We start from the raw sequence: 24,850 nt of genomic DNA on the forward strand, positions 1-24,850 counted from the left end.
GGTACTTGGTGGGTCACTACCAGGCCAAGCAGGAGGGCAGATTGTCACCATGGCCCAGTTGGGCCCTGCTACTTCTTTGAGGGATGAGGGTGAGCAGGGACTGGGCAGGGTGGTACCAGGCCAGGCAGGAGGGTGCTTTCCCACCGTTTGTCCACTGGGCCCTGCTTCTTCTTTGGGGTGGGGGGGAGGGTGGGCATGGAACTTGGCAGGCTGGTACCGGGTCAAGCAGGTGGGCGACTTGCTGCAGCTGCCCATTTGGGGGTCCTCTGCTTTTTCTTAAGATCATGTGGTGATTGGATGGAAGTGAATAGTTGCCACGCATTCTAAAGCTTAGTGAAGTATGTCTTAGGACTGGTTCAACAGAATGAACAGAAAGCACAAACATATCTTTCCCCGCCCACCACTTCTTGGGAAGTGATTTTAGCCCTGTTCTTTGACCTTCCAAGTGGACATTTAGAATATTTCCTAACAGCTGACATTGTTAACAGGGATGGTCTTAGTAATAATTCTGGGTACCTGTGTGAAAGTCCAGGATGAGACCCCAGAATCATGGCCACTTCCAAGCAAGAGGCAGCTCTTATCCTGTGCAAAATGAGCAGGAGAGGCCGCTGCTGAGATGGTAACCTACATTCCGTACCAAGTAGGTCCAAGTGGTGGCCTTGAGATACTCCTCCTCTTCTCCCCCTCACCCCCACCCCCGTCAGGGAGCTGGGACTTTAAAGTACCAGCACCTTGAACTGGCCATGAAAGGAAGTTGCGATCCAGGGTGCAGGTAATAAGACTGAGGTGATATAGTGCCCATGACCCACTCCAGTCAACATTTTGGCATCAGCATTCTGCACCAATTGTAGCTTCCAGGGAATGTTCTAGGACATATAGAGTTCACTGCAGTAATCTAATCTAGATGTTGCCAAAGTAGTAAAATGTTTCCCCACCACCAGGAACAGTGGCAGCTGACTCACCAAGCTGAAGCTGCCTCTGGCCACCACTGCTACCTAGATCTTGTAGAAACCCCAAGTTATGAACCTGTTCCTGTAAGGAGAGTGCAACCCCATCCAGAACAGGAATATCCCAATTCCAGGATCAAACCTTCATCCCATCAGTATCTCTGTCTTGACAAAATTAAATTTCAGTTTATTAGCCTGCATCCATTCCAAAACTGCCTCCATGAACCTGTTCACAGTTTCCATGGTCTCCCTGGGATCTCCTGGAATGAAAAGATAGCTCTGAGCGTCATCTGCATATTGGTAGCAACTAAGTCTTGATCTCTGGATGACCTTTCCCAGTGGCTTCATGTTCACGTTAAAAATGATAGGGAAAAGATGGAGCCTTGTGGAACCCTGCAGGTTAGAGGCCAAGGAGGCAGAGCAGCATGCTCAGCACTATACTCTGAAACATTATCTTCAGCATAAGACTAAAACCGCTAAAGAACAGGGGTGCCCACTGTTTTCTTTTTCATTATTTTTCAATTTCAGGGTTAATAATCTTGGACATTTGCAAAAATTAGGGGGGGGAAGTTAATCCCAATACCAGCTTGTTTAGAGATAAATTCCATGGGAGAGAATGCTTTGGAGGGTCAACCCTATGGCATTTTATCTCTCGAGGTCCCTCTTCTCTCCAAACCCCGCCCCCCCCTAGGCTCCACCTCCAAATTTCCAGGAATTTCCAAGGCCAGAGCTGGCAGCCCTACCAGGAAAGACTGTTCTGCTGACATGATAGTCAGTGTATCTGGAGCCACAGGAAACATGACAAAAGTCTGTCCTGTAAAAACTAAGCAAGTATGTAAATCCTATTTATTTCAGATATACCACAAAGTTTGGATGCCAAACTTTAGGGGATAAGAATCGCTGATAAGTGAAATCGCAAAGGGCAGTCTTATCCCTAATATATTACTTAACCCTTAAATTATTTAATTCACATGTACCTAGCTTTAATCTTTCTGGGGCTTAAGGGGAAGATCAGTTAAACTGATTCCTTTGCATTGCTGCTCAGGAGGCTTTGAAATGAATTTGAAAATTATTCCTCTTCAAAGTGAAAATCAAAGCTATGCCTGGAATGTGTCTCTACGGAGGCCTACCACTCTCATTTTATCAATGCTCTGCTTGAATTTTAATTTTTGCTTTTACCGTTAAATTGAATTTTACAGCTTTTTAAATGTTGAAAATGAAACACCATTCAAAAGAGAGCTATTTTGCCAAAACAACTAGAGAGCTAATATTTGTATTTATCTTACTAAAATGTTAATATTATGCACATTTATTAGACTTCTTACCAAAACCAGCAGGACTACTCCTGAGTAAACATAAACAAGGTGAGGCAGCATTGCAAACTAAAACAAAAGAAAGATGGAACAGATTTCAGCAACAGCTGGAAATCCTTTACTCAGTTTTGTTAGGTCAATACAATTTTTGAATCATCTTCCACTTTTAAAAGCAGGCGATCATCAGCTGGTACATATTTTGAAGTGTTTCCACTGAAACTGGCTAGAGAACCCCTGCCAATTTATTTAGAACTGCTATGCAACTGGCACAAATTAAGGGTTAAATGAGGACTGGAAACCCAATAAAACCTGTTACAAGGCACAGAGTGAAATATTTCCCAATTCTTTTGAAAACAATACCTAAAATTAAAAATCTTTACAATGCTGATAGAACTTGCATTTCAAAGCACTTAAAAGCAATGTTGACAGGCAAGTTTCCTCATAATTCAGAGATGTTGGTTGTGCTTTAACTCTGCTTATTTTGTAATTGTGTGGGCCAAACATCTCATTGCAATGATTGCACACAGCAAGTGTACATTATGGAAAACAATTTTTCTGTTGGATGGTATAACCCCAGAAAGCATTAATAACAACTGTGGGGTTGGGAATGAAGGTTTGGTTACCCAACTGGCCCACAAATACCAAGTTTAATTGGAAAATTTCAAAGGCAATATCTGTATCTCAAGTTAAATAAACCAAAAGCATGAGAGGAATCAAATTCTAGGTATGGTTATTCAGTAAATGTAAGGCAGCTGGGTATTTTTGTCCTATCCACAATAGCAGACTGGTTTGGAAAACCAGAAATTTCTGACCCTTGAATAGAAACTCACAGAACCAGTTCATGCTTTGCCACTGAAATATCTGTCAGCTACTTCACCCACACATGCTCTTTGCTCATGTAAAGAACACAGCATCAGAACTGAAATTTCAGAATTTCCTTATCAGTTTTATGGAGACAGGCTTCCAGCTTTTGAGCAACATACACATACCACCCATGGAAACCAGTTTTTCCACAAATTTTGTGCACCAATGTTAGACCACAAATTCGAGCAGACTACTCAAGTGAGCACTTAAAATGTGCTAACATATGAGCTGGTTCTTGGTCATTCCAAAAACTAATCTTTGACAGAAAACTGGATCATCCAGCAGCAAGGGAACACTTCCTAAGTTATTGTCCTTCCTAACATCCTGACTAGCATTTGGATAGGCTCCTGGTGACAGGAGGATTAAGGCCACCATGGAGAATTCTGGTGGGCTGATGGTCAGGAAGAGCTACCTCCCCCATCACAGTCACCCTGACTTTAAGCAAGAGGCAGCCCCCATCCTGTTCAGGATAGCAGCTGTTGCCTCACCTGGTCCACATGGGGCAGGGCAGTCAGTTCACTCGCAGAGGTGGTATGAAAGCCATCTTTTGCTCCTTTTCTCCTTTACAGGGGTGGGGGTCGGGCAGGTTGAGGCTAGAGGTGGGAGCAGTGGTAGGATTCAGCAGGTTTGCATCACTTCAGCAGAACCGGTTGTTAAAATCGTGCTTGTAAACAACCAGTTGTTAAATTATTTGAATCCCACCACCGGAACTGGTTGTTAAATATTTGAATCCCACCACTGGGTGGGGGCCTTTCCAGGTCTGCGTTTGCTTCTCAGTCTGCCCAGCATCAATAAATTTTGGTCTGACTACTGGAAAAGAAATGCTTTCCGTTCCAGCAGAACAGGAAAACAGCTGTACATTTGCTCTTTAGTAAGTCTGTTCTCTTGAAGGTGGATCATGGTAACTTAAGTGTTTTATTTCACACCAGCATCCAGGTCTTATGATCAACAGCCACTATGGCCCCATCTGGAAAGGCCTGAAATTAACAGGGCTGTAGTTAGCTTTGTATTATGGTTCCTTCCAAAAACAGGCCACTCTCTGGTTCTGTTGCTTTTTCACAATTGCTATAAAATGGCTTATTTTCTTTCTTTACAAAGACTATTACTCCAGTCTCTAGTGCACAATGGTTACTGGCAATATTTGACATTGTTACTGTGCAACAGCCAAGGAGAAGGGCCCAAATGTTTTGCTCATGTAAATGTCTTTATATTTAAAAAAGAAGTATGTAATAATTCAACATTGAGCTATGGTGCTGGCTTCCCATTCTGGAGGTCTGGCCAGAAAGTGTTATGCAAAGTTAACTTTGGCTGATATAATAGTTACATAATTTCACTTAAGGTATTTCAGCGTGTGCCTTTAAATTTGTTGGAGGGCTACCTTTACCTAATGGAAACTACTCCTTATTTCTTTAGCTGCACTTTGCATATAGGTTACACAAGACTTTTTGTTTAGTTTTAACAACCACAGAAGCAACCTCTTGGAACAGATTTTGTCTTGACAAGTATATGTCACTCATTATTTTTGGCAGGATACCCTTAAGCAAATAAATTAAATACTAACCCACCAACTATCCCCAATACTAACCCACCAACTATTTGTTTTTTGGCAACAAATGAACATTTGGCGGGGAGGGGATCACAGGCTGGGTTGATCATCAACTAAAGAGGCAGCCCTCCATACCAATTGCTAAGAAAAGCCTTGCAAAAAGACTGGGCAGAGACAGTGGCAGGAACGCCATATGAATTCAGAGGTTAGTTTCCACATGAACATGCGACTTGAGAGTCCAGGTGGGTACTCATGACCGGATTTTTGTCATACATTATGTGTATTTTGTTCCTCAGACTCTACACTGGTTGGTTTGCCTGCACAACAGACAACAAACCAACACACACAGCTTGGCTCCCCCCTCCCCCTGTGCCTTTCACAGCCACTTGATCTGGAATAATTAACAATCATAACACTCATCTGGAGGCAATGATTCTGGTCATCAACATATAATTAAAGCTGCCCAGAACATTTTTAATGGTCAGCCAGCACTTAATTCCTTATGCAAAATTGTGCTAGCTTTATGTGGCAGCACAATATTCATGCATTTGTATTCACTGCACAGCCTTCACACCTCACTACTTTACAGATACAGTCATTATCCTCTATGTGCACAGATATGTGCCATGACAGACAGCATGACTAAGACCAAAAAAGGCTAAGCTGGATTTTAAAAAAAATCTTTTGCATCTCTTAATTCTGTCAGCCAGTCAAAAGGATAAAATCATTTTGATGCAAGCAGCCAGTAAAATCTTGGCTGGGCAACAATCTTAAATGAGGCATCAATCTCCATGGAAATGTTATGTTCCCTAATACACACAACTGTTTTAGGATAAACATGCTGCCTATTCTTTTTTTATTATTCTAGTTCAGAGAATCCCCCAAGAGCATTGGTAAGCCTGCTGATACCCCTCTCTTTTAATGCTAGCAGGTTCCATCCACAAGTGTCATTATTTTGTGGCTGACTCTGGGGTGTCCTCCACACACAAAGATCAACCACGCTCCTATGAAATTCCCTTAGTGGAAAAGGAAGAATTTCCATTACAAGGATCCACTTGATTTGTTTTTCCTTCTTGAGTTCTACAGCAAACTGCAAGGTAGTCATATTTAACTGAACATGTTTCTGTTGACTATTGTGCTAAGCCATCAACAAAATCAGCCATGTCTAATAAGATCTGACCAAGTAACATCATTGGAGTATCCCCCCCCCCCCAGCATCTAAACTACAATGGACTCTTTTATGCTGTTTATTCTTCTGTAGAAAAATAATTTTCTTCAGGATGACACAGACACATCCTTTTTGCATGGACCCAACCAGACCAGTCACTACATGATCTTTACAAACTGACCGGACTCCACATCTATCTGAAGTGAAAGCATGTTTCATATGCAACAGCAAGGGGAATTCTGAGTTATGTTCCCATTCATAGGATTGCAGGTAGGGTGTCAAAGGTGGCCAGGAGACAGATTTATCCTTGATCTCTTACATTCTGCGTATTTATTGCTAGAGGACTTCAAATACCCTTGGACTTCAAATTTAAGTGACATCTTTAACTATTCATCTTCCTTTACTTCTTGTTGGCTTGTCTAGTGGGCTCAAGGTATGTCCTGCATGTGAAATAATAGACTGATTCCCAGATCATCTTTCATGGGCAATGCTTTGAGCAATTACACCTATAATAACATTTAAAAAACAGATTCAAATATTGAGTGTTCTTTATATTTGTTGTAAATTGTCACCCAGAGCAGAGAAAGGCTACTTGGTTGGTCTACTTTTTTTAATGGCATCCCTGAGGCCACTGAGTAGGTCCCAGGGTAAGCGTTCCATGAGTAATGGGCCAATGAGTGGTTTCCCTGCCTTAGAGTGGGTGTCTGTCACACTGACATTTCCAGAACATATGATGTGCCTCATTGTACAGAACAGAAAAGGACAAAGGATGTTTCTCTGAGAACTGCTAACAGGGTTTTGCACACATGGTATGTTGCAGGCAAGATAAGAGGGGAAGTGATTAGATCCATATGAAGCTACAGTTTGTGTTCAGGATAGCTACTGGTATAAGGCAAAACAGTTAACAAGGAAAGGAGGAATTTGGTTCATTTAAAGTTTAAACCAAAGATGCCTTACTAGAAATTATCATGGACCCACAATGAAATCAGTGGGTTGGGCCCTACAAATCCGTTCCGCTAATCAGCAGTGCAATTCACACAGATGAGCTCCAATTGTTGGAAGAGGAAGAAAAGTTGGTTTTTATACGCTGCTTTTCTCTACCTTTAAGGAGCCTCAAAGCAGTTTCCAAATCACTTTCTCTTCCCCTTCCCACCACAGACACCTTGTGAGGTAGGTGGGGCTGGGAGATTTCAGAGAGAACTGCGCCTGGCCCAAGGCCACCCAGCAGCTTCTTGTGGATGAGTGAGGAACAGAATTAAGAACATAAGAACATAAGAACAAGCCTGCTGGATCAGACTAGAGTCCATCTAGTCCAGCTCTCTGCTACTCGCAGTGGCCCACCAGGTGCCTTTGGGAGCTCACATGCAGGATGTGAAAGCAATGGCCTTCTGCGGCTGTTGCTCCCGAGCACCTGGTTTCCTAAGGCATTTGCAATCTCAGATCAAGGAGGATCAAGATTGGTAGCCATAGATCGACTTCTCCTCCATAAATCTGCCCAATCCCTTTTTAAAGCTATCTAGGTTAGTGGCCATCACCAACTCCTGTGGCAGCATATTCCAAACACTAATCACACGTTGTGTGAAAAAATGTTTCCTTTTATTGAATTGAAGGATCGGGCCCAAAACCACTTCCTACAAGTAGGCAAACATTAGACTGCAGATTAGGTATTATTTATGGGTCTATCACATTGAACAAAGAAACATAAGAGCCATCCTGGATCACACCAAACGCTATCCACCAGCCCATCAGCTACCTCTCGAAAGCCTACTAACAGCATTATCCTGCTGTGCTCCCCAACAACTGATTTAAAAGGCTTACTACCTTTGATACTGGAGGAAGTAGATATCCATCATAATGAGCAGCTATTGATATCTCCAGTCTTCCATGAATTTGCCCATTCCCTTTTTAAAGCCTTCCAATTTGGTGGCCATGACGACTTTCTGGGGCAGTGAGTTTCACTAATTTATTAAATGCTCTGTGAATAAATACTTCCTTTTGTCTGTCCTGAATCTCCCACCCTTCAGTGGGAGCAGAGAAGTTTCTCCCTATCCACTCTCTCCATACCACGCACAATTTTATAAACCTTTACTCACCTTCTGTCTAGGCTAAATAGCCCAATTGTTTTAGCCAACCCTTATAGGGCAGCTGTGATAATTTTGGTCGCTCTTTTTTAAACCTTTTCAAGCTCTATCATTTTTTCAGGTGAGGTGACCAAAACTGTACACAATATTTCAAGAATGGTCTCCCAATAGACTTGTATTAGGGCAGTGTTATAGCAGCAGTTTTATTCTCCGTTCCTGTTCTAATTATGGCCGGCAAGGAATTTGCCTTTTTCACAAGAGATGCACACTGAGTCCACATTTGTGCACTTGTTGAGAGAAAGACAAATTTCATGTTGGCCTTCTAACCATGGCTAAACTTTACAATCCAAGGAAGCGTGGGTTGTTTTTAGTATAAATTGCCAAGGATTCACGATTTGATAGAAGGGCTGAAACCCATGGAATCTCTTCTCATGCACAACCCCTTCTTGTTGGGCCAAGAGAAACAGAACAGGACAACAGAGCCTGCCACATCTCTTCTTCCAACATGCTCTGCCTTGTTCTCAGACCTCAGAACCAAGTCAGGAAAAACAGAAAAGGTTGCTCTTTCCTAGCAGGAGCAAATGGCCAAATATCTTCCTACTCTTCCAAGTTTTGTGTTATGTGCCAGGAACAAACAAATCAATTAGTGGAATATAACTTGAGTTGCAAAATTAAACCACAAAGCAATTTGTATCATATTACAGACTGAACACATTTAAAGGACCTGATAAGGTAACCCTAATTCCATGAGGCAGGTAGTAAAATGAAGTCTGCAGTATATCAGCGCAGTTTGTACGAACAACCACCACAACAAGAGAGGAGGCCCACCAGACCCCCCCCCAAAAAGAACCTCAGTGGTGTATTCATCTCCAACTGACCTGTTTGGCCCCATCTACCCTCTGACAAACAGTAGCTTTTAAATGGGCAAGTGTGGGATAACAGACCATGGGCTGTCTGGTCTTCATGACACTGAAAGGATTTTCTACTCTTACAAAGGAAAAGTACTTAATTTTTAAAATAAAATGAATATTTTATTGCTGGCAGATGAAAGCTTAAGTGGTTTTCAGTACTAAGAGTTTCATATGCATTACACCAGTAAACTAAGGTTGAGGCTAGAGGAGGCGGCCTTTCCAGTAAACTAAGTGGCATTGTGTTATAAAGGGAAAGAATAACGCTGAGAGGTGGTAACTTGCCTAAGGATACCCAGTGACACAAATCAGACTTCTCTCCTCGTAGCCTCAAGGTTTGTTGTGATTAAAAAACATGCTCTGAACATGCTCAAAGGCACTCTACTTCCTATGATCATAAGAATACAAGTGGTCAATCTAATCCAGCATCCTGTTGCATACAGTAGCCAAATTACTGCTTCTACTGGTATTTAGAGATCTGCCGCCTGTGAATGTGGAGATTTCCTCCAGTCACCATGCCTAGTAGCCACCGATGGACTTCCAAGAATCTTGCTAATCCTTTTGTTAAAGCCAGCTGTACTTACTGCTAGAGCTTTCTGTGTGATGGTACATGCTGGTACTGAGTACTGGCATCAATTTTCTGGGCTGTCCCAAGTCCCAATTCTCATGCACAGGCCCAAATCCTCAGCCAGAGAAAGAGTATGGACCCTTGTGGGGATCTGGGGTTGGGAGGGGGGATCTTGTCAGATCTTGGAAGCTAAGCAGGGTCAGCGCTGCTTAATACTTGGATGCAAGACCATTAAGAAAGTCCAGGGCTGCTATACAGAGGTAGGCAATTGCAAACCGTCTTACTACATCTCTTGCCTTGATGGGGTCTCCATTGATTGGCTGCAGCTTCACAGCACTTTTCACCAGCATTGAAGAAACATTTGAAGCATTTTTACTATAGAAGTAAAGTTGACATCAGAAGAAACCTGAAGATGGTCTAGAGCATTTTCATTCAGCCCTTCCTCTAAGGAACTTAGCGCAGTATCTATGGTCCTTCCCCATTTTTCCTCACATCATATCAACCCTAAAGGATGATTGACTCACCGTAAGTCAGCAAGCTCAGTGAGAGTCCAGGAATTTCAGCCTGAGTCTCCCAGATCTTAGTTCAATACTCCGACTTGTCTACCACGCTGATTTGCTTAGTGCTTAGTTCAGTATCCCAGCGATGAAGTTGTTTGCTACTCCTACCACTCTGTCCTGAAAGAGCCTGAAATAAATACTTCCTATCCTTGGTGGCACTACTCAGTCTGTAATAGTTACTCCTTAGTAATTCTTCACCCTCCACTGAATGAAATATAGCCAATAAAAGTACATCTAGGGCTTCTTTCAGAATAAGCAAGAAGCAACCAGCATACTGGTAAACTAAATGACCTGCCCTTAATGACCTTCCCTATCTTTTGACCTTCATTCTAGCTCTCCTTCTGGAATCTGATGGTGCAAGTCCTGGCCAGCAGCATTGCCTTAGCAAGGACATTTTCTCTATACCCGACCCCCACCAACCTTGACGACTGCCAATGAAGTTCTACTCTGTGAAGTCAGAAATTAAAGAACATCAGATATCACAAATGCTGAAGGCCCCATGTATTTCCTGCATTTCATAAGACAAGACACAACACTGGCAAAAGTGTATCTTAGCACTGGAGAAAATGGCATTGCTTGCATCCCCCTGGACATTAATATGGCAGCTCATAGACTCACCGCTTGTTTTGGAGGATTATTTATTCCATCACTAGCAATACACACACACAGGTGTATGTGTGTAAGACAAGGGTAGGAACAGAAGAAGATTCATACAGCAAAGTAGCTGCTTTTCTGTCTAGAATCCAAAGGGGGAAAAAACAATAGTTGCAGTGACCAGAGAACTTCTCGCCTCCACTGTCATTTCACCTGCACAAATGTAACAAACTTCCTTCCAAAACGGAGATGACTTTAGAGGAGGGTTTTATAAAATGACCGATGACATCTGAAAGGAAGATGAACAGGTTTACTGGCAATAAAATACCTTGGAAAGCTTGTTGCTGACCAGTAATTTGTCTACTCTCTGTTGTGGGGAGGGTAAGAGAAGGTGATTTCACACTTATTAAAGATAGAGAAAAGCAGGGATTAAAAACCACCTCTTTTTTTAGCAGCACACCATTGATGAATGCAGCTGTGCCTCTATAGCCACCTGAAGTTGCTGGGCTATTTCCCTGCACATCTTCAGATTTTTTTTAATTTAAAGCACTGGCAACTCTAAATATAGCCACAAGTTAACCATCTCAGTTTCATCTTAAGCATTACATTATGCTGGTACAATCTGCAAGCCAATAAGAAGCATCATTTCATTCAGATGTAAAGTTTCCCCAGGCTGTCTGCTGGCACCCTAAGGCTAACAATATAAGCATAATTGAGACAGAGGCAGACACCCAGCAATATTCTATGCTTTTATTTACTACCACTGGAATTAAGTGTCACAGATCAGTGGGACCAACTATCCAGCAGCTGAATCTCCAGTTCTGGCCTAGTACAAGAACAATGTCCCAAATATGGACGCAGCTCTTTTCCACACAGGGAGGTCAGTGGTTTGATAAAGTGTATAATTAATTTAATCATCTGGTAAAGCAGAAAGAAAACAGTGGTCACCACACACAGCCAGCCTATTTCAAATGAGCCTGATCTTGTAGACCACGGGTAGGGAACCTGCGGCTCGAGAGCCACATGCGGCTCTTCTGCCCTTGCACTGTGGCTCCACGAGCTGAGCCGCCGGCCCCATCCTTGTCCGCCCTGCAGGCAGCAGGGTGGGCACTCCAACTGCCTGTGGTTGGCTAGGCAGCGCCGCGGGCTTTCCCTCTCGCCCGCCCCGTTGGAGCAGGGCGGGCGCTTTCCCGAGCCGCCAGCTTCCCGAGCCGCCAGCTTCATCCTTGCCCGCCCTGCAGGCAGCAGGGCAGGCGCATCCATGCGCATCTCAGAATGAGCGGAGTAAAAGGTAAAAAAAACCCAATATATATATAGCGTTATCTTTATTTTAAATGTCAAAAATTATTTGCGGCTCCAAGTGTTTTCTTTTCCCGTGGAAAATGGGTCCAAATGGCTCTTTGAGTGTTAAAGGTTCCCTACCCCTGTTGTAGACTGTAGCAAAAAGATGGACAGTTGTGGGCTAAGAAAAAAGCTGTCAAAATCACATGAAGGAATGTGATAAAACACAAGGCTGAAAAGCACTCACTGTATTATATTTCCACTTACATAATTTCTTGCATCATTTAATGCATCATGTTTAATACTGATGCCTTGTGTCATATTTCTGAAATCCTAGACCTACTACCTTGTTTAATATACGTCTCATCCTACAGATTGTACTGACTTACATTATGCAACCTGCCTTTAGTATCAGTGAGAAAGGCAGACTATACAAATAACATAAATAAAATATCAGAGTTAAATTATGGTAACATAGGTTGCTTTTAATGATTTCTAATTGAAGGGCCCAAAAAAGGTTAAACGTATATTATTTTTTAAACCTGGAACAAAACAGGTAGGTTTGTTTGACATACAGAACACAGGCAGCAGCCTTCAAGTGATGTAAAGTGGGAGGAAAAGGAAGTGAAATTAGGTGGGAATTTTTAATTTGCATTTAAATGGGGAAAGGTGACGTTACAAGTAAGGAGAGTAATTGCAGGAGTTGACTTTTGATCTTGACATGGTGTCACATGGTATGACATCTTTTCTCCACCTAGCTGCCCCTGAGGCACCACCCCAAATATCCAGGACATTGCAAAGGTGGCAATCCCAAGAGGAACATGTGGCTACAGGGAAGGCTGATGAACACTTTAGCCCATACTTTTCAAGCTTTTGCAGTCTGGGGACTCCCATTTCAAATTCTGAATTAAAAATCTTCATAGACCATAACAGGCACTTCATGCTACAGAGACCTCTATCCTCTAGTGAACAGGTGTCAAACTCACAGCCCTCCAGATGTTATGGACTACAGTTCCCATCATCTCCGGGATGATGGGGACTGAAGTCCATAACATCTGGAGGGCCGCGAGTTTGACACCTGTGCTCTAGTGCCTTCTACACAGTACTGTACATTGAGAATCACATCAGCTATACTTTAAAATTCTGTTTAAGCCAAATGTTTTAATGGTCTGTACATTCCCTACTAGATCAGATCTCAGAGAGTACCTGATCTGATGGGGTTCAAAAGGCTCAAACCCAAGTTCCAATCCCTTGATTAGAGAGGATATACACCAGAGACGGCAAGATTGGTTAATAACTTCTATATGAGGCCATTGATCAAGGATGAGAAGAGACCTGCAAAAACTTTCAGGGCTGCTCACAAAATTAGGAAAAGTGCAGTACCACACAAAAGTTCAAATTTTGATGTTCACACTGGTATTCCCTATAGACATAGCATGGGGTTGGTTAGTCAGATACCCCCCCCCCCCCCCCGGCCCGTATACTGGACATTAGAATGAAATTCAGTTTTATACCACATAACTATGGGAACTGAACCAACCTGGATCACTCAGCTAATTACAGTTCCCAGGACTGAGTAAGCAGATTGCTGCAACTAATCAACATATTTCTGGCTGGTGCTCTGAAGTGATCTGGAAAACTAGATAACTGTGGATGATGACAGCAGGATGACTTCCCATCCTTTGAAACAGGGGGAAGCAGATTCCATCCTCTTCCATTAGTCCCTGCCCCCATTACCAGAAGACAGAGATTTTCAAGTTATCTGAATGGGCATGAGAGGACTCCTGGCCTTGCAGACTTGCCAATGATCTTTGGACGGACCTCAATTGGACAAATGGTGAATTAGGGAACTGAATCAGCTGAAATGTATGATTCATTGATAAGGAATTAGTTTACAAGATATCAAAGACAACTCTTGCTAATGCAACAGATCACAAAGGAACAGCCAACAGTTCAACAGCTAAATACCATTGGTGTGGTTGTCCTGAGTTAGAAAAGGAGCATGATGAATTGTTGGCATAGACACTTATGTTCGTGATTTTTGAGAAGCAAACACATCCCCTTCAATACATTACACATTCACAGTTTTGTTTCATCTCACACCTATTTCATTGGCATTTAAAGGATTTATTTATATATTTGGGAAGATTGTATTCTGCTTCTCCAGGAAACCAGGGTTGACAGACAGAGGGCATATTAGACAAAATGCCTAGATTTCTGCAGTGAAGCTATCCAGATTGGTATCTACCTGAATACCAATTGTATGCCAAGGCTCAGCTGCCTTGTGCAGTCTGTTTTGTGGTATTACTTTGTCCATACACAGAAGTGGAGCCAGGCCACAGAATTCAGAATGTAACCTGATGTGGCAGCTGCACAGCTTCCACATGAGATTGGGCTGATGCCAGTGGCATAGTGCCAAGGGGGCGGGTGGGGGGCGCGCGATGTACCAGGCACCCACCAGTGTGAGGGCATGGCGGGGGCATGGCGAGGGCATTCTGGGGTGTGGGCAGGGGTGCAGGAAGCATGCATGCCTGGGTGCAGTTCCCCCTCGCTTCGGACCTGGCTGATGCCCACAGTGGGTGATCTCTCACCAACTCTGGCTAAAGAGGAGCATCACACTTTTTCATCCTTTTGCAGATGACACAAGGAAATGGAGTACATAGATGCAGCCTTTAAAATCTCAACACAGTCTGTGGAGTGAATGGTTCGTACAGCACTTTTTTTTAATAGAAAAGAAAAGCTACAGAAATTCCATAAGCCTTGAGTATCTGTTGGCCTGAACTGCTTTCATTCTTACTACATTCCGTAAGACTGTTCCATAATGAGAAGAATTTGGTTTTAATTAGTTCCAGTTGTGTATGCACCACTACACTCTTATACATAGGGGGGAGGGTGCTGTGCAGCTGTGAACCTTGTTGGCTAATTGCTTGTTTTCTGTTTGTGAACAAAGTAGATAAAGCAAAATTCAACAAGACTAACCATCCCATCTACGAAGGGGACATACATTTTCAATCAGTCTCTGTTCCTGGTTGGCATTCTTGGAATGAAGTGCTACACCCATGAAATTCATAGATTATATACTACTCATGTGTTAAAAGGCTGCAGCAGTGCAAATGCAAAATGAAAAATGACTCTGCTTTTGTGCTAACTGCGATGGAATTAGGACTGGGGAAGTGGGAGACTCAGTGTCAAAGGGAAATCCAAGGCCAAACCCTGCACCAAGTATAACCATCACAACTGTACAAGGCAACAATGTTCAGGATGCAGCCATCATTGATACGTAATGATGTGAAGTGACTCGGCCTCTTAAGGCCTATTTAATCTTAGATAACCCACAGTCTGCTATAAAAATATTAGCAGAAAATGCTAAAGAGCTAGAGGTTTACTATGCATTTCTACTAGGGCTTCCCTCACATATTATAATTGTTGTCCTACTAGTAAGGGGCTTGGATGTCTTTCAGCCATTCAATAACTAAGCTGAAAATCAGACTTACCTTAATTATGATGTGGGACAAGATGAATTTTGAAAGTCATGCTTTGCTATGTCAACCACAATTCCAAGCTCCTCACTAGCCATCAAATTCATTCTTGAAAAATGAGAGGCCAGTATAGTTAGAACTTTAAAAAGAATTGGCTATAATTTCAAACTTCATTAACATGCTCAAATGTTATCACACATGCTCCCTACCAAATCAATTTAATAATTCTAGAACTTCTGCTGACTAAGGCAGCATTGTCAATAGAAGGATAAAACCATTGCCATGTGACCACCCCATCCACCATGGTGGGATACAGAGTAGGATGCTGCGACAGCATCCCTGTGCCTCCACCAACGCCAGAATAGTGGGGTGGGCTGGGGAACCCTCCTGCCTTTGCCGGCATTGTACCAGCAGGCTGCAATCCGGACTTAAGCCAACCTTTTGGGTGGCACAAGTCCACTGTGGTCCATTGGGATTTCTTAGCAGCACAAGCCCATTGGGGCTTCTCGGCGGCGGGGAAGCTGTCACACTTTGCAAGCCTCCCCATGTTGCCAGGAAGCCTCTTTAGCAGCGGTGCCACATCAGTGCCGCAGCTCGCTGCCTGTGGATGGGGCTGCAAAACTTTAACATGACTTGCTGGAGCTCTGCTTGCTCCTACTGCATGTGGCCAACTATAATGCTTTTCTCTCCTTTCTGCTCCTTGCTTGCCAGTACACCGATACTTTCACAGGGAGGCTTCTTTTTAGCACTCAGGCTGAAAAGGTTGTATACCCCGTCTTATTTTATGGCTGAACAGGTAAGTTGCTTTGCAATTAAAAACTGGCTTAAACCTTTAGCTAGAAAAACAGCTGCAATGTGATCTTCAAAAAGCACTTCTGGTCTGCTGTGCAATTTGCATCAATTCATACAATGCAGCTCTGTATGAGTCCACATGCAGTCTTATACCATTTGCTCTGAAATTATTGCAGTGCTCTTGCAAAACCCTCAAAGCTCGTTAACTTGTCTCCAAGGAAGGTATTTGGTAGGGCAGTAGTATGATCAACCATCAAGGCTAAATGCTTAAGGGCTTCAGCAGAGCCGTAGTGAGGGGGAACTGTGCCTGGGGCACATGTGTGCCCTGCACCCCTGCCATGCCACGCCACACCCCAGAATGCCCCCCCCACCTTGAACTGGTGTGCACCCGGTGCAAGACACCCCCCCCCCCCCGAGCACTATGCCACTGGGCCCCAGCAACTTTGGATGAGAATCTTTTTGTATGAGGCCATGGCAGATATAGCCCAAATTATGTCTCATTACATAAGTGGAGATAAATTGTCAGGTACTGAAGTACTCAAACATGTAAAATTGTTCATTCTCAATTACTTTGTTAAAGGCATACAGGAGATAAGATGACAGATGTTTTTATTAGGTCCTAGACACAGGTATTAAACAAACAATGTGCTTCCAAATCTGTTCTCCTTTTCACTACTTCCTCCCTTTACCTTTGGATTCATTTTCCTAAATGACTGGAGAATTTGTGATCATAATCCTGTTTGTCAGCATGAGAGAGGCTGGCACTCCAGAAGACTCCCATTCACTCCAAGCACAAAGAAAAATGCATGGGTCTACTGAAGCAAATAGATGATTGTTGATTTCAAATGTAATGCCTTTCTACTAGAACTGATTCTTGAGGCAATAGTGCAACATCTTGCTTTGCATTACGTTGCCATGATGATGTAGTTCATCACTACACAGTGTCACAAACTCAAACAAGACTGGTTACCTCCAACACTCTGTTTAAGACCTGCCAATGAGAATCTCACGCCACTAGCCAGAGACAAAAGGTACAGCTGTAAGCAGGAAGCCCCACCCCTTTCACTGCAGAAGTAAAAATGCAAAAATCAAAGATCTCACAGTTCCAGCTCATGTTACAGGTAAGATCTCACAGTTCCAGCTCATGTTACAGTATAACTACATAAATTTAAGACTATTTCCTTTTACTCCCATCACATCAAATGTTTGTCATGCTCAAGGCTGCCATCTTCAAAAACAAACAAACAGCTCTTGAGAATAATGTCAGATACCACACAAGTAGGACTTATACAGAAGATCACTTCAAAGCAGAGCTCTTCTGAATTTGTCCTTTGCCCATCGTGATTCAAGACAAGACCTTAATATCAAATATGCCCATAATGGAAGAAACAGGCTATCTGGCTTAGGAGAAGCCACAGAGAGGCTCCTGTTCCCCTCTTGCCCATTGGGCACATATCAGGCATATGAACTTGGACCATCCAGCCCAGAACGGTTTACTCTAACTACTGGATCTCAGTCCTGCTTCCCAAGCTCCTTTAACTGCAAAAGGTTGGGGGCCAGAGTTGGGATTTTATACATGTAAAACATATACTCTACCACTGAGCTGAAGGCCCTGCTGCAGTATGAAGTGGTAGTGACAAAGAAGTGTTATGTGGGTACTATGGATTGTAGCACCTCAAACAGTCAGAGACGGATTAAATTTCTCTAGATTAAATAATTTCTTGGAAATGGAAAACTAGAACAGCATACGAAAGGCTATGATAATTTTTCTCCCTGGCCACACTACTTATTAAATTTCAAGGAGGTTTTATACGGGGGAGAATGTGGCCCCATTCTCCCACGGTTGGAAGAGGTACAGCCCTCAGAATTCTATCACTTCTTTCTGTCACAAACCAGTTCAATAAAAAGGCACAGATATGAGGTTGGAACATGTACCTAGGATATCTTCAAGAGTTTGTTTCATGTGATTAGGTTTTTAATTAGCCTTTAAATTCATGATGCTTAGGTTTTAAATTCAAACTGTGCTGTAATTTAATTTCTTTGATACCTTACTCTGACAGCCAAGATATATTAACATTTAATAGAATTTGATTTCTACACATGGCTGAATGGGTAGCATATAACATTAACAGGAATAATGGTGGTTAAGCTCTACTGCTCTGCACCCAATTTTTTCACTTTGAAATTAAAGAGAACCTCATTTGGTTCCTCATAGGTCACAAGAATTTCCTTACTTGTAGAAGAAGGTAACTTTTCCTCATTAAAAAAATCTGCTCTTAATATTGCATATAACGACTGTGGGTCAGGACACCAAATGCTGCATTCCACTGTAATGGCCTGTGAACCATACGGAACTCAAATTACAATAATAGTATGCAAGACATCATTCCATTACAGCGAAGTTACACAAGCTAAGGACATCAGCTGTGGGCTTTTGTTTCAGGAAATTCCCCCTTGATAATGCTGGCGAACGTTGTTCTACAGGTGCTTGTCTCAGTTCCTCTGCTACAAAATACTTCCTGAGGATAAGATACAACACAATGCCATTCCCTAAAAAAATTACCGCAACCCAATCAAATTCAGTTTCGGAGGTATATTTGCACCAAAAGTGTTGATACTGAGGAAAGCCAGGTGCCCAGAGCTGAACTCTATAGAGGATGTTGGTGTAAATGTGACAGTAGAAAGGGCTATCAACTTACAGTCAACGTATAATGACTCCCATAGGCTTTTCAAGGCATGAGTCTTCAGAGGTGGTTTGCCATTGTCTGCCTCTGTGTCGCAGCCCTGGACTTCCTTGGTGGTTTCTCATGCAAACACTAATCAGGCTAACCCTGCTTAGCTTCCAAGACTAGCTTAGCTTGGGCCATCCAGGTTAGGGTAATTGTGAATAGATGTCTTAACAGCATACATACAGAACTTTCACTGACTAATAAATAGGAAAGTTTACAATTTAGGTAATACAGAAAACTTATAGGCTTCTTTACATACCAATTACTTAGAAGGAATTCATACTGTAAGAGGACCCCTTAGAGTAGGGGTCTCCAAACTATGGTCCTCCAGATGTTCATGGACTACGATTCCCATTAGCTCTGCAGATACTGGCAATCATAGTCCATGAATATCTGGAAGGTCATAGTTTGAAAACCCCTGCCTCAAAGTTTCAAATAGAAATAGGAAGAAAATCATTCCAGTATTTAGGAAGCTGCATCTGGTATCTATCAGTGAGCTTTGATTTTCAAAATGTCACATCCTGAAAATCATGTTAGTCTCCAAGGTGCTACTGAACTCAAATCTAGCTCTTCAAATGAATGGAGGGGAGAGAACACTGCATTGTTTCAAGTTTCCATAATGACATTCAGAAACTACGGATCCAGTATGCATGTTAAAATGCTTCATTGCCCTAACGAATTTTCCAGACTCATCCTATTAACTATCTGTAATTCTTAACTCTTCCATAAGGGGGGCAATTACAAAAGGATTTTGTGAACACACTGGGCCATTACTCATGGACTGGTTACCTTGGGACTCTTCTCTCTGCAGTGGGCTTGTAGAGGGTTCTCCTCATATTTCTGTTTACACACAAGGAGGTGATTCCTCTTTTCCCAAGAGTTTTTCTGCAGAGAGCTCTCCAGGCCTGGTTCTCTTAACTCCGCCCATCAGGTGATTTTTAAAGGCACAGATCTCATTACATCTGATAATCAAGACTGCTGCCTTAGCCCTTTAAACTGCATTTATGTCGATAGTACTGTTCCAAAGGTAGTGCCCACCCACCCCCACCCCCGCATAAAAGAGGCAAAGCAATCCCCTGGACCATTGGCTGCTTAAGATGGGGACCATCTAACAGCAGATATTCTCTCTCCCTTCCCTCCACACACTTGCTGCTGCCACTGCCACCAGAGGCTTGTTATTCCCAAGCTCTCTTTATATCAATATCTCAAAGTATTGAGATAATTAGAGGTAGGTGTTGTGTGAGTGAGCTTCTTTTCTGTTACTTGAAGCAGCCAGCAACATAGAAAGGGGGGAGGGGCAAGGAGGAAGGCATGCAAACCAGCACAAGGCAGAAGAAAGGCCAGATGTGTGAGGAGGGAAGATCTCTGGGGCAAAGCTGTGCCCACTGGCAAATCTCCCCACACTTGCAGTAAAGCAAATTAAAAGTGCTAAAAGTGGTCTTGCCTGCCACGGAGGGAATGGAAAATAAACGTTAGGTCTGTACAAGGAACAGGAGATAAGTCTGGAACCTTGCTGTGACATTCACGCCCATCACGCAGCAAGCACATTGTGCATAATCAGCCACTGAAACCCCACCAATGGTGTTGCAATTCAACTGTACTGTTGTACACAGTTTTACCTGCAGCAAAAATTAACTCACAAAAAACCCACACAAGTGAACCATATTGACAGTTAAACAAGTTGATTGCTCATTTTAAATAGGTTGGCTCACTATAATGGACTCGCTATAAAAAGAAGCATTTTCCTCCAAATTCATTTCATGGTATTCTTGACCTGGAAGGTAGAACCAAATGGCTAAGGGAATTGACAGCTTCCTTCTGTTCCACTGAACTTCCAGTCTTGCTTTCCAGCTGCTGTATTGACATTTTGTTTAGCTTATCTCTCTAATTCCTGAAACATCAAGGTCTTGTGACCATGCCATTATCTTAAGTGTCTGAACAAGTGTCTTGTAACAATTCAGCTTTGTATATGGTCATGACATAGCAAGATTTATTCTTCATATTTCTTAGCCTTGTTGGAGGAGTTTTTTTCTCCCAGAAAACACTCTTAGACAATTCAAGAATTTGAAACACTTTTTTCTATTAACAGGTACACAGTGAATGCATACCTCAAAAAGATGTATTACCAGAAATAATTTTATCATGCAGACAAGATTTACTTAAACTGAACTTTCAAGCACTGAAAAATAAGCCATTAAAAATACTGTCAGTAATTCGTAACAGATTTTTAAATAACACTAGCATAGCTTAATTATGAATGCTTTGCAGAAACCAGTTTTTGTATGAATACTTCGACTATGCTTGGAATATTCTCTTTTCTATGTTTTATATTTTGTGGCTCAGCACTAAATACAGGATTAGGAGAACACCACAGAGCTTTTCCTATTACCTAAGCAGCTGCATGTAACAATTTGTTTCTGGTGACAGAGAAGTTTATTCATTTATTTCAAAACTTTTCTAGTCAGCCTCTCTCAAGAAAAGTCAAGTTACATCAACTACTTTTCAAGTGATAAACTTAAATGGTAGCTTTTCACACACTAGTGATCAAACAGGAGCACCAGTCACCAATGCCGTGCCAAAATGGGGGTCACACTCACTTGGACAAATATGGGTTACACTCCTGGGTTTACACAGAGATATTACAATACTATCTGTTTTATTTTCAATTCCTCTCTTCGCCATCACTAGCACAGACTGACTTTTTGTCCACTGCCAGAACCCAAATCTGTGTTTTCCACAAATCTTCAGAACCATCCTAGTACCTCTTGCTGGACTCAGAAATAGTAAAAGACAGGAAGAGAAATATGGAGTCACATAAGGCTACTGCACTGAAGAGTAACTTAAGTATGTAAGCCCACCACCAAGAGTGAGAGCAACTCTAAGAATAGTTATAGTCTTTTCAGTCATTAGAAGTTAACGGACTTAGTATAATTCTGCTTGGCACTGCAGAATACTTAGTTCTGAGAGCTTATTCAGGCATGGCACTTTCCTTTCATGTGATTTTCCCCTAGTAGAATGAAAATTATTTTAAAAGTATGTATTTTGTCATACTTAAATATGTCAGGAAACCACTGCATACTGATTGTCTTGTTGCAGAAAACAAGGTCCTCTGTGAATCATCCCTGAGACATCCCAAGCCCCTCTGATGCTTGAGTTTATAACAAACAGCTCTAGGATTTACAAGCTGTACTTCATTTGCTGCCTCACAGAAAATGTAGAAACCTCAGAAGCGTCTGAATGAAGCCTCTCTACACTTGCATTCATACATGTTAAGTCTGGGCAAAGAAAACAACCAACTTCTGCTTCATTAAAATAATTATACTCTGAACAACTACCAACTGATTTCAGAGACTTTGTAAAAACCTGCTCAAAGGTACAGAAATTTTCCCCAAGACATTTCAATGCATAATACAGTTCAGCCACTAGGGGGCCAGACACAGATGTCTTCTCTAACCATTTCCCTCTGTAGTGCTTAGTAAGTAGCAAGATTGTATGCTGTCTCCTACACAAATACTAACATTGCTTTTACCATGCAAAAATAGGCTGAAAGCACTGATCAGTGACTATGTTTACTAAATGCCAGCACTGGTGGAAACAATTCATGTTCATTGCATTTTATTTATCACTCCCAAAACATCACCTGTCTGTTTTACTCATGACAAATTGTAACAACCCCCCAATATTATCTGTATTGTCATTACATAATAGTTACTTCAAATAGATAACCAATGTAAATACACAATCTTTAAATGGATGCAGACCAGCAAGCATCAGAGTTACAAGATCTTATGCAAGAAGTTAGAGTAAATCCAACCACTGGATGCAAAAAATTTAAAAGGAAAGATGGTGTAATACAGAGATTATCTGCCAGCCCCCCTCCCCATTCATTTATAAAGTCTGGATCACAGATTTAAAAAAAATGACTACCAGTTGGATTTTTAAATAGATTTTAAGCATTGTGGTGCAGCCATGGGGGTTAGAGTCAAGGAAACAAAAGACTGATATTAAATGCCCCACCCACTGCTTGATTAAAGGGCACCGGGGTATGGCACCGGTGGAAATGCATGCCTTTGATTGCTTCCAGTGAAAGCAAGCAATTGCTCCTCTTTAATAGATGAAGAAGAACACTCCTCTGCATCCCTGGTCCTAACCTAAGAGGTTTGCATCAGCAGAGAATGGGCAAAAGGTCCCTGGTTCTCCCCATGGTGTTGTCGTCCCCCAATGCATCAGATGTGGTGAATGAAGCCTAAATACTGAAAACAGTGTTCAGAAGGCATTCCATCTGGAGCTTTTCTGATGTGCCTGCCTCACAGAGGATATCCTCTTTGCAAGGTTCTGTTAGAGCGGAGAGGGAGGGAGGCACCCCCACCCAGTCATTCAAGAACATAAAGCCACTTCCCTTACCCAGATGATGCTGGGTTGTAAAGCAGATTAGAGCGATGACGCTGGAGGTGGCCATCACTTATATCCTAGTGATCTACCAGAACCGAGGTGGGCATTAGACTCTCTCCTGCAATCTCTTCCTGGCAATATTTCTGTAACTTTGATTATACTCACCTGAAACAAAGCAGCATATGCAAAAAAACAAAAACAAAAAAGCCCTTCCTCTATCTTATTTGGCACTGCTGGAGATTCTTTTCTAAGCAGCGTGCAAGCTAATTACTCCATTCGCATCTATTCCTCCTCCTTTACCCTGTCAAAGTGGCATGATATTTTCTTATGAAGGGTTTTTTAAAAGCTTTTAGGAACTAGTTTTTGCACATTCCCCATTCAATCAATGCGGATCAAGAGCCCACAGGCTTGGGAGCGATGTAGCTCGAAAACACACACACAGCATTTGCGTGTGTGCTAAAGGTGGACGAATGCATTTGCAGCTGACCTTTTAAAACAATACATGCTCTAAACATATACGCTGGAAAAACAGTGCTGGAGAAACGGGGAGGGGAAGCGAGGGAGAGTAGATGCTCCGCGGATTCAAGTCTCCTCGATTCCTTTACACTCCCCACTGCCAGACCTCAACGAGAATTCAGATTCCCTCCATAGGTGCATGTGTGCCTAAGATCGGTTTCCACAAGCGCAGCTGCGGAGAAGCTCCAGAATCCTAGTCCCGACGGAAGGGCTCTATCCTGCTCACCGGCACCTTTCTTCCCTCGCTAGCCTGGCTATGCGCTGCCGCTGCCTTGCACAACGGTGAATGCGACAGGCGAACAAGATGCTCTGGTGCTGCAGCCTTACCTTCCCTGGCTTTTAACAAGACCGTGTTGGCCACGATGTTTTCCAGCTCCATTGACAAGCTCAGTCGGGATGTCAGTCGCAAGAGGGGCGCCTCGGTCTCTCCGCTGCGCGGGGGAGAGAGACGGAAGAAGCAGAGCCCCCTGCCCCTAGAGCATGGTGGCGCCTGCTTTCCCCCGTTGCCTCTGCCGGGCGCCTTCCTCCAGCTCGCCCGCCCGCCTGCCCTGCGTGTGAGTCGCTCGCCCTCCTCCTCCTCCTCCTCCTCCAGCACCCGGTTCCCCCCACGACGTCCCTGGGCTACTCCGCTCTCCGCGCCTGCATGCAAAATCTCTCTCCCTCCTCTGACGGTGTAAGGTTTCAGATGCTTCCACCTCCCTCCCCGGGGGTGTGGTACTACGAAGCTGAGTCCGCAGCATTACGCAGGCGCCATGTTCAACAGCTGGCTTGCTCCTTGGCGTTTCTGGGGCGAGCCTGACGGGAGATGTAGTCTTCGCGTCGAGCCAAGGCGCGGGCTGGGGCGGCGGGTGATTTCCCGCGCGGGCATCCAGATCGTTGGTGGGAGACCCTGCTGCTGTTGCCCTGTGCAATTTAAGCAGCCCATTAACTGTAATTGTGCCAGATTTGCCAGCTGGCCTGGAAAAAAGGAGCAGGACTTTTCCCCCCTCTCCAGTCAGCTGGCAACCCTTCTTCTGAAGGTGGCACTGCTAGAAAGCCATCCTAAGCAAAGCTACTCGGCGAGGCTTACGTCCAGGAAAGCGTTCTAAAACGGCACTGTTGGAAGAGAGAGA

At 43.1% G+C, this 24,850-nt stretch overlaps 1 protein-coding gene across 2 annotated transcripts in view; it reads right to left on the reverse strand.

The window, feature by feature from the left end:
• The window catches only part of GRK5 (G protein-coupled receptor kinase 5), a 201,563-nt gene extending 177,263 nt beyond the window's left edge, over positions 1-24,300 (reverse strand). For both annotated transcript variants that reach the window (XM_048505125.1, XM_048505124.1), the window contains exon 1: positions 24,066-24,300. In XM_048505125.1, the coding sequence (XP_048361082.1) occupies positions 24,066-24,117 (52 nt within the window). In that variant the 5' untranslated portion in view covers positions 24,118-24,300. The remainder of the gene's footprint in view (positions 1-24,065) is intronic.
• Between the last annotated feature and the right edge of the window lie 550 nt (positions 24,301-24,850).

This window comes from Sphaerodactylus townsendi, linkage group LG08, assembly GCF_021028975.2.
Source record: "Sphaerodactylus townsendi isolate TG3544 linkage group LG08, MPM_Stown_v2.3, whole genome shotgun sequence".
Classification (NCBI taxonomy): domain Eukaryota; kingdom Metazoa; phylum Chordata; class Lepidosauria; order Squamata; family Sphaerodactylidae; genus Sphaerodactylus; species Sphaerodactylus townsendi.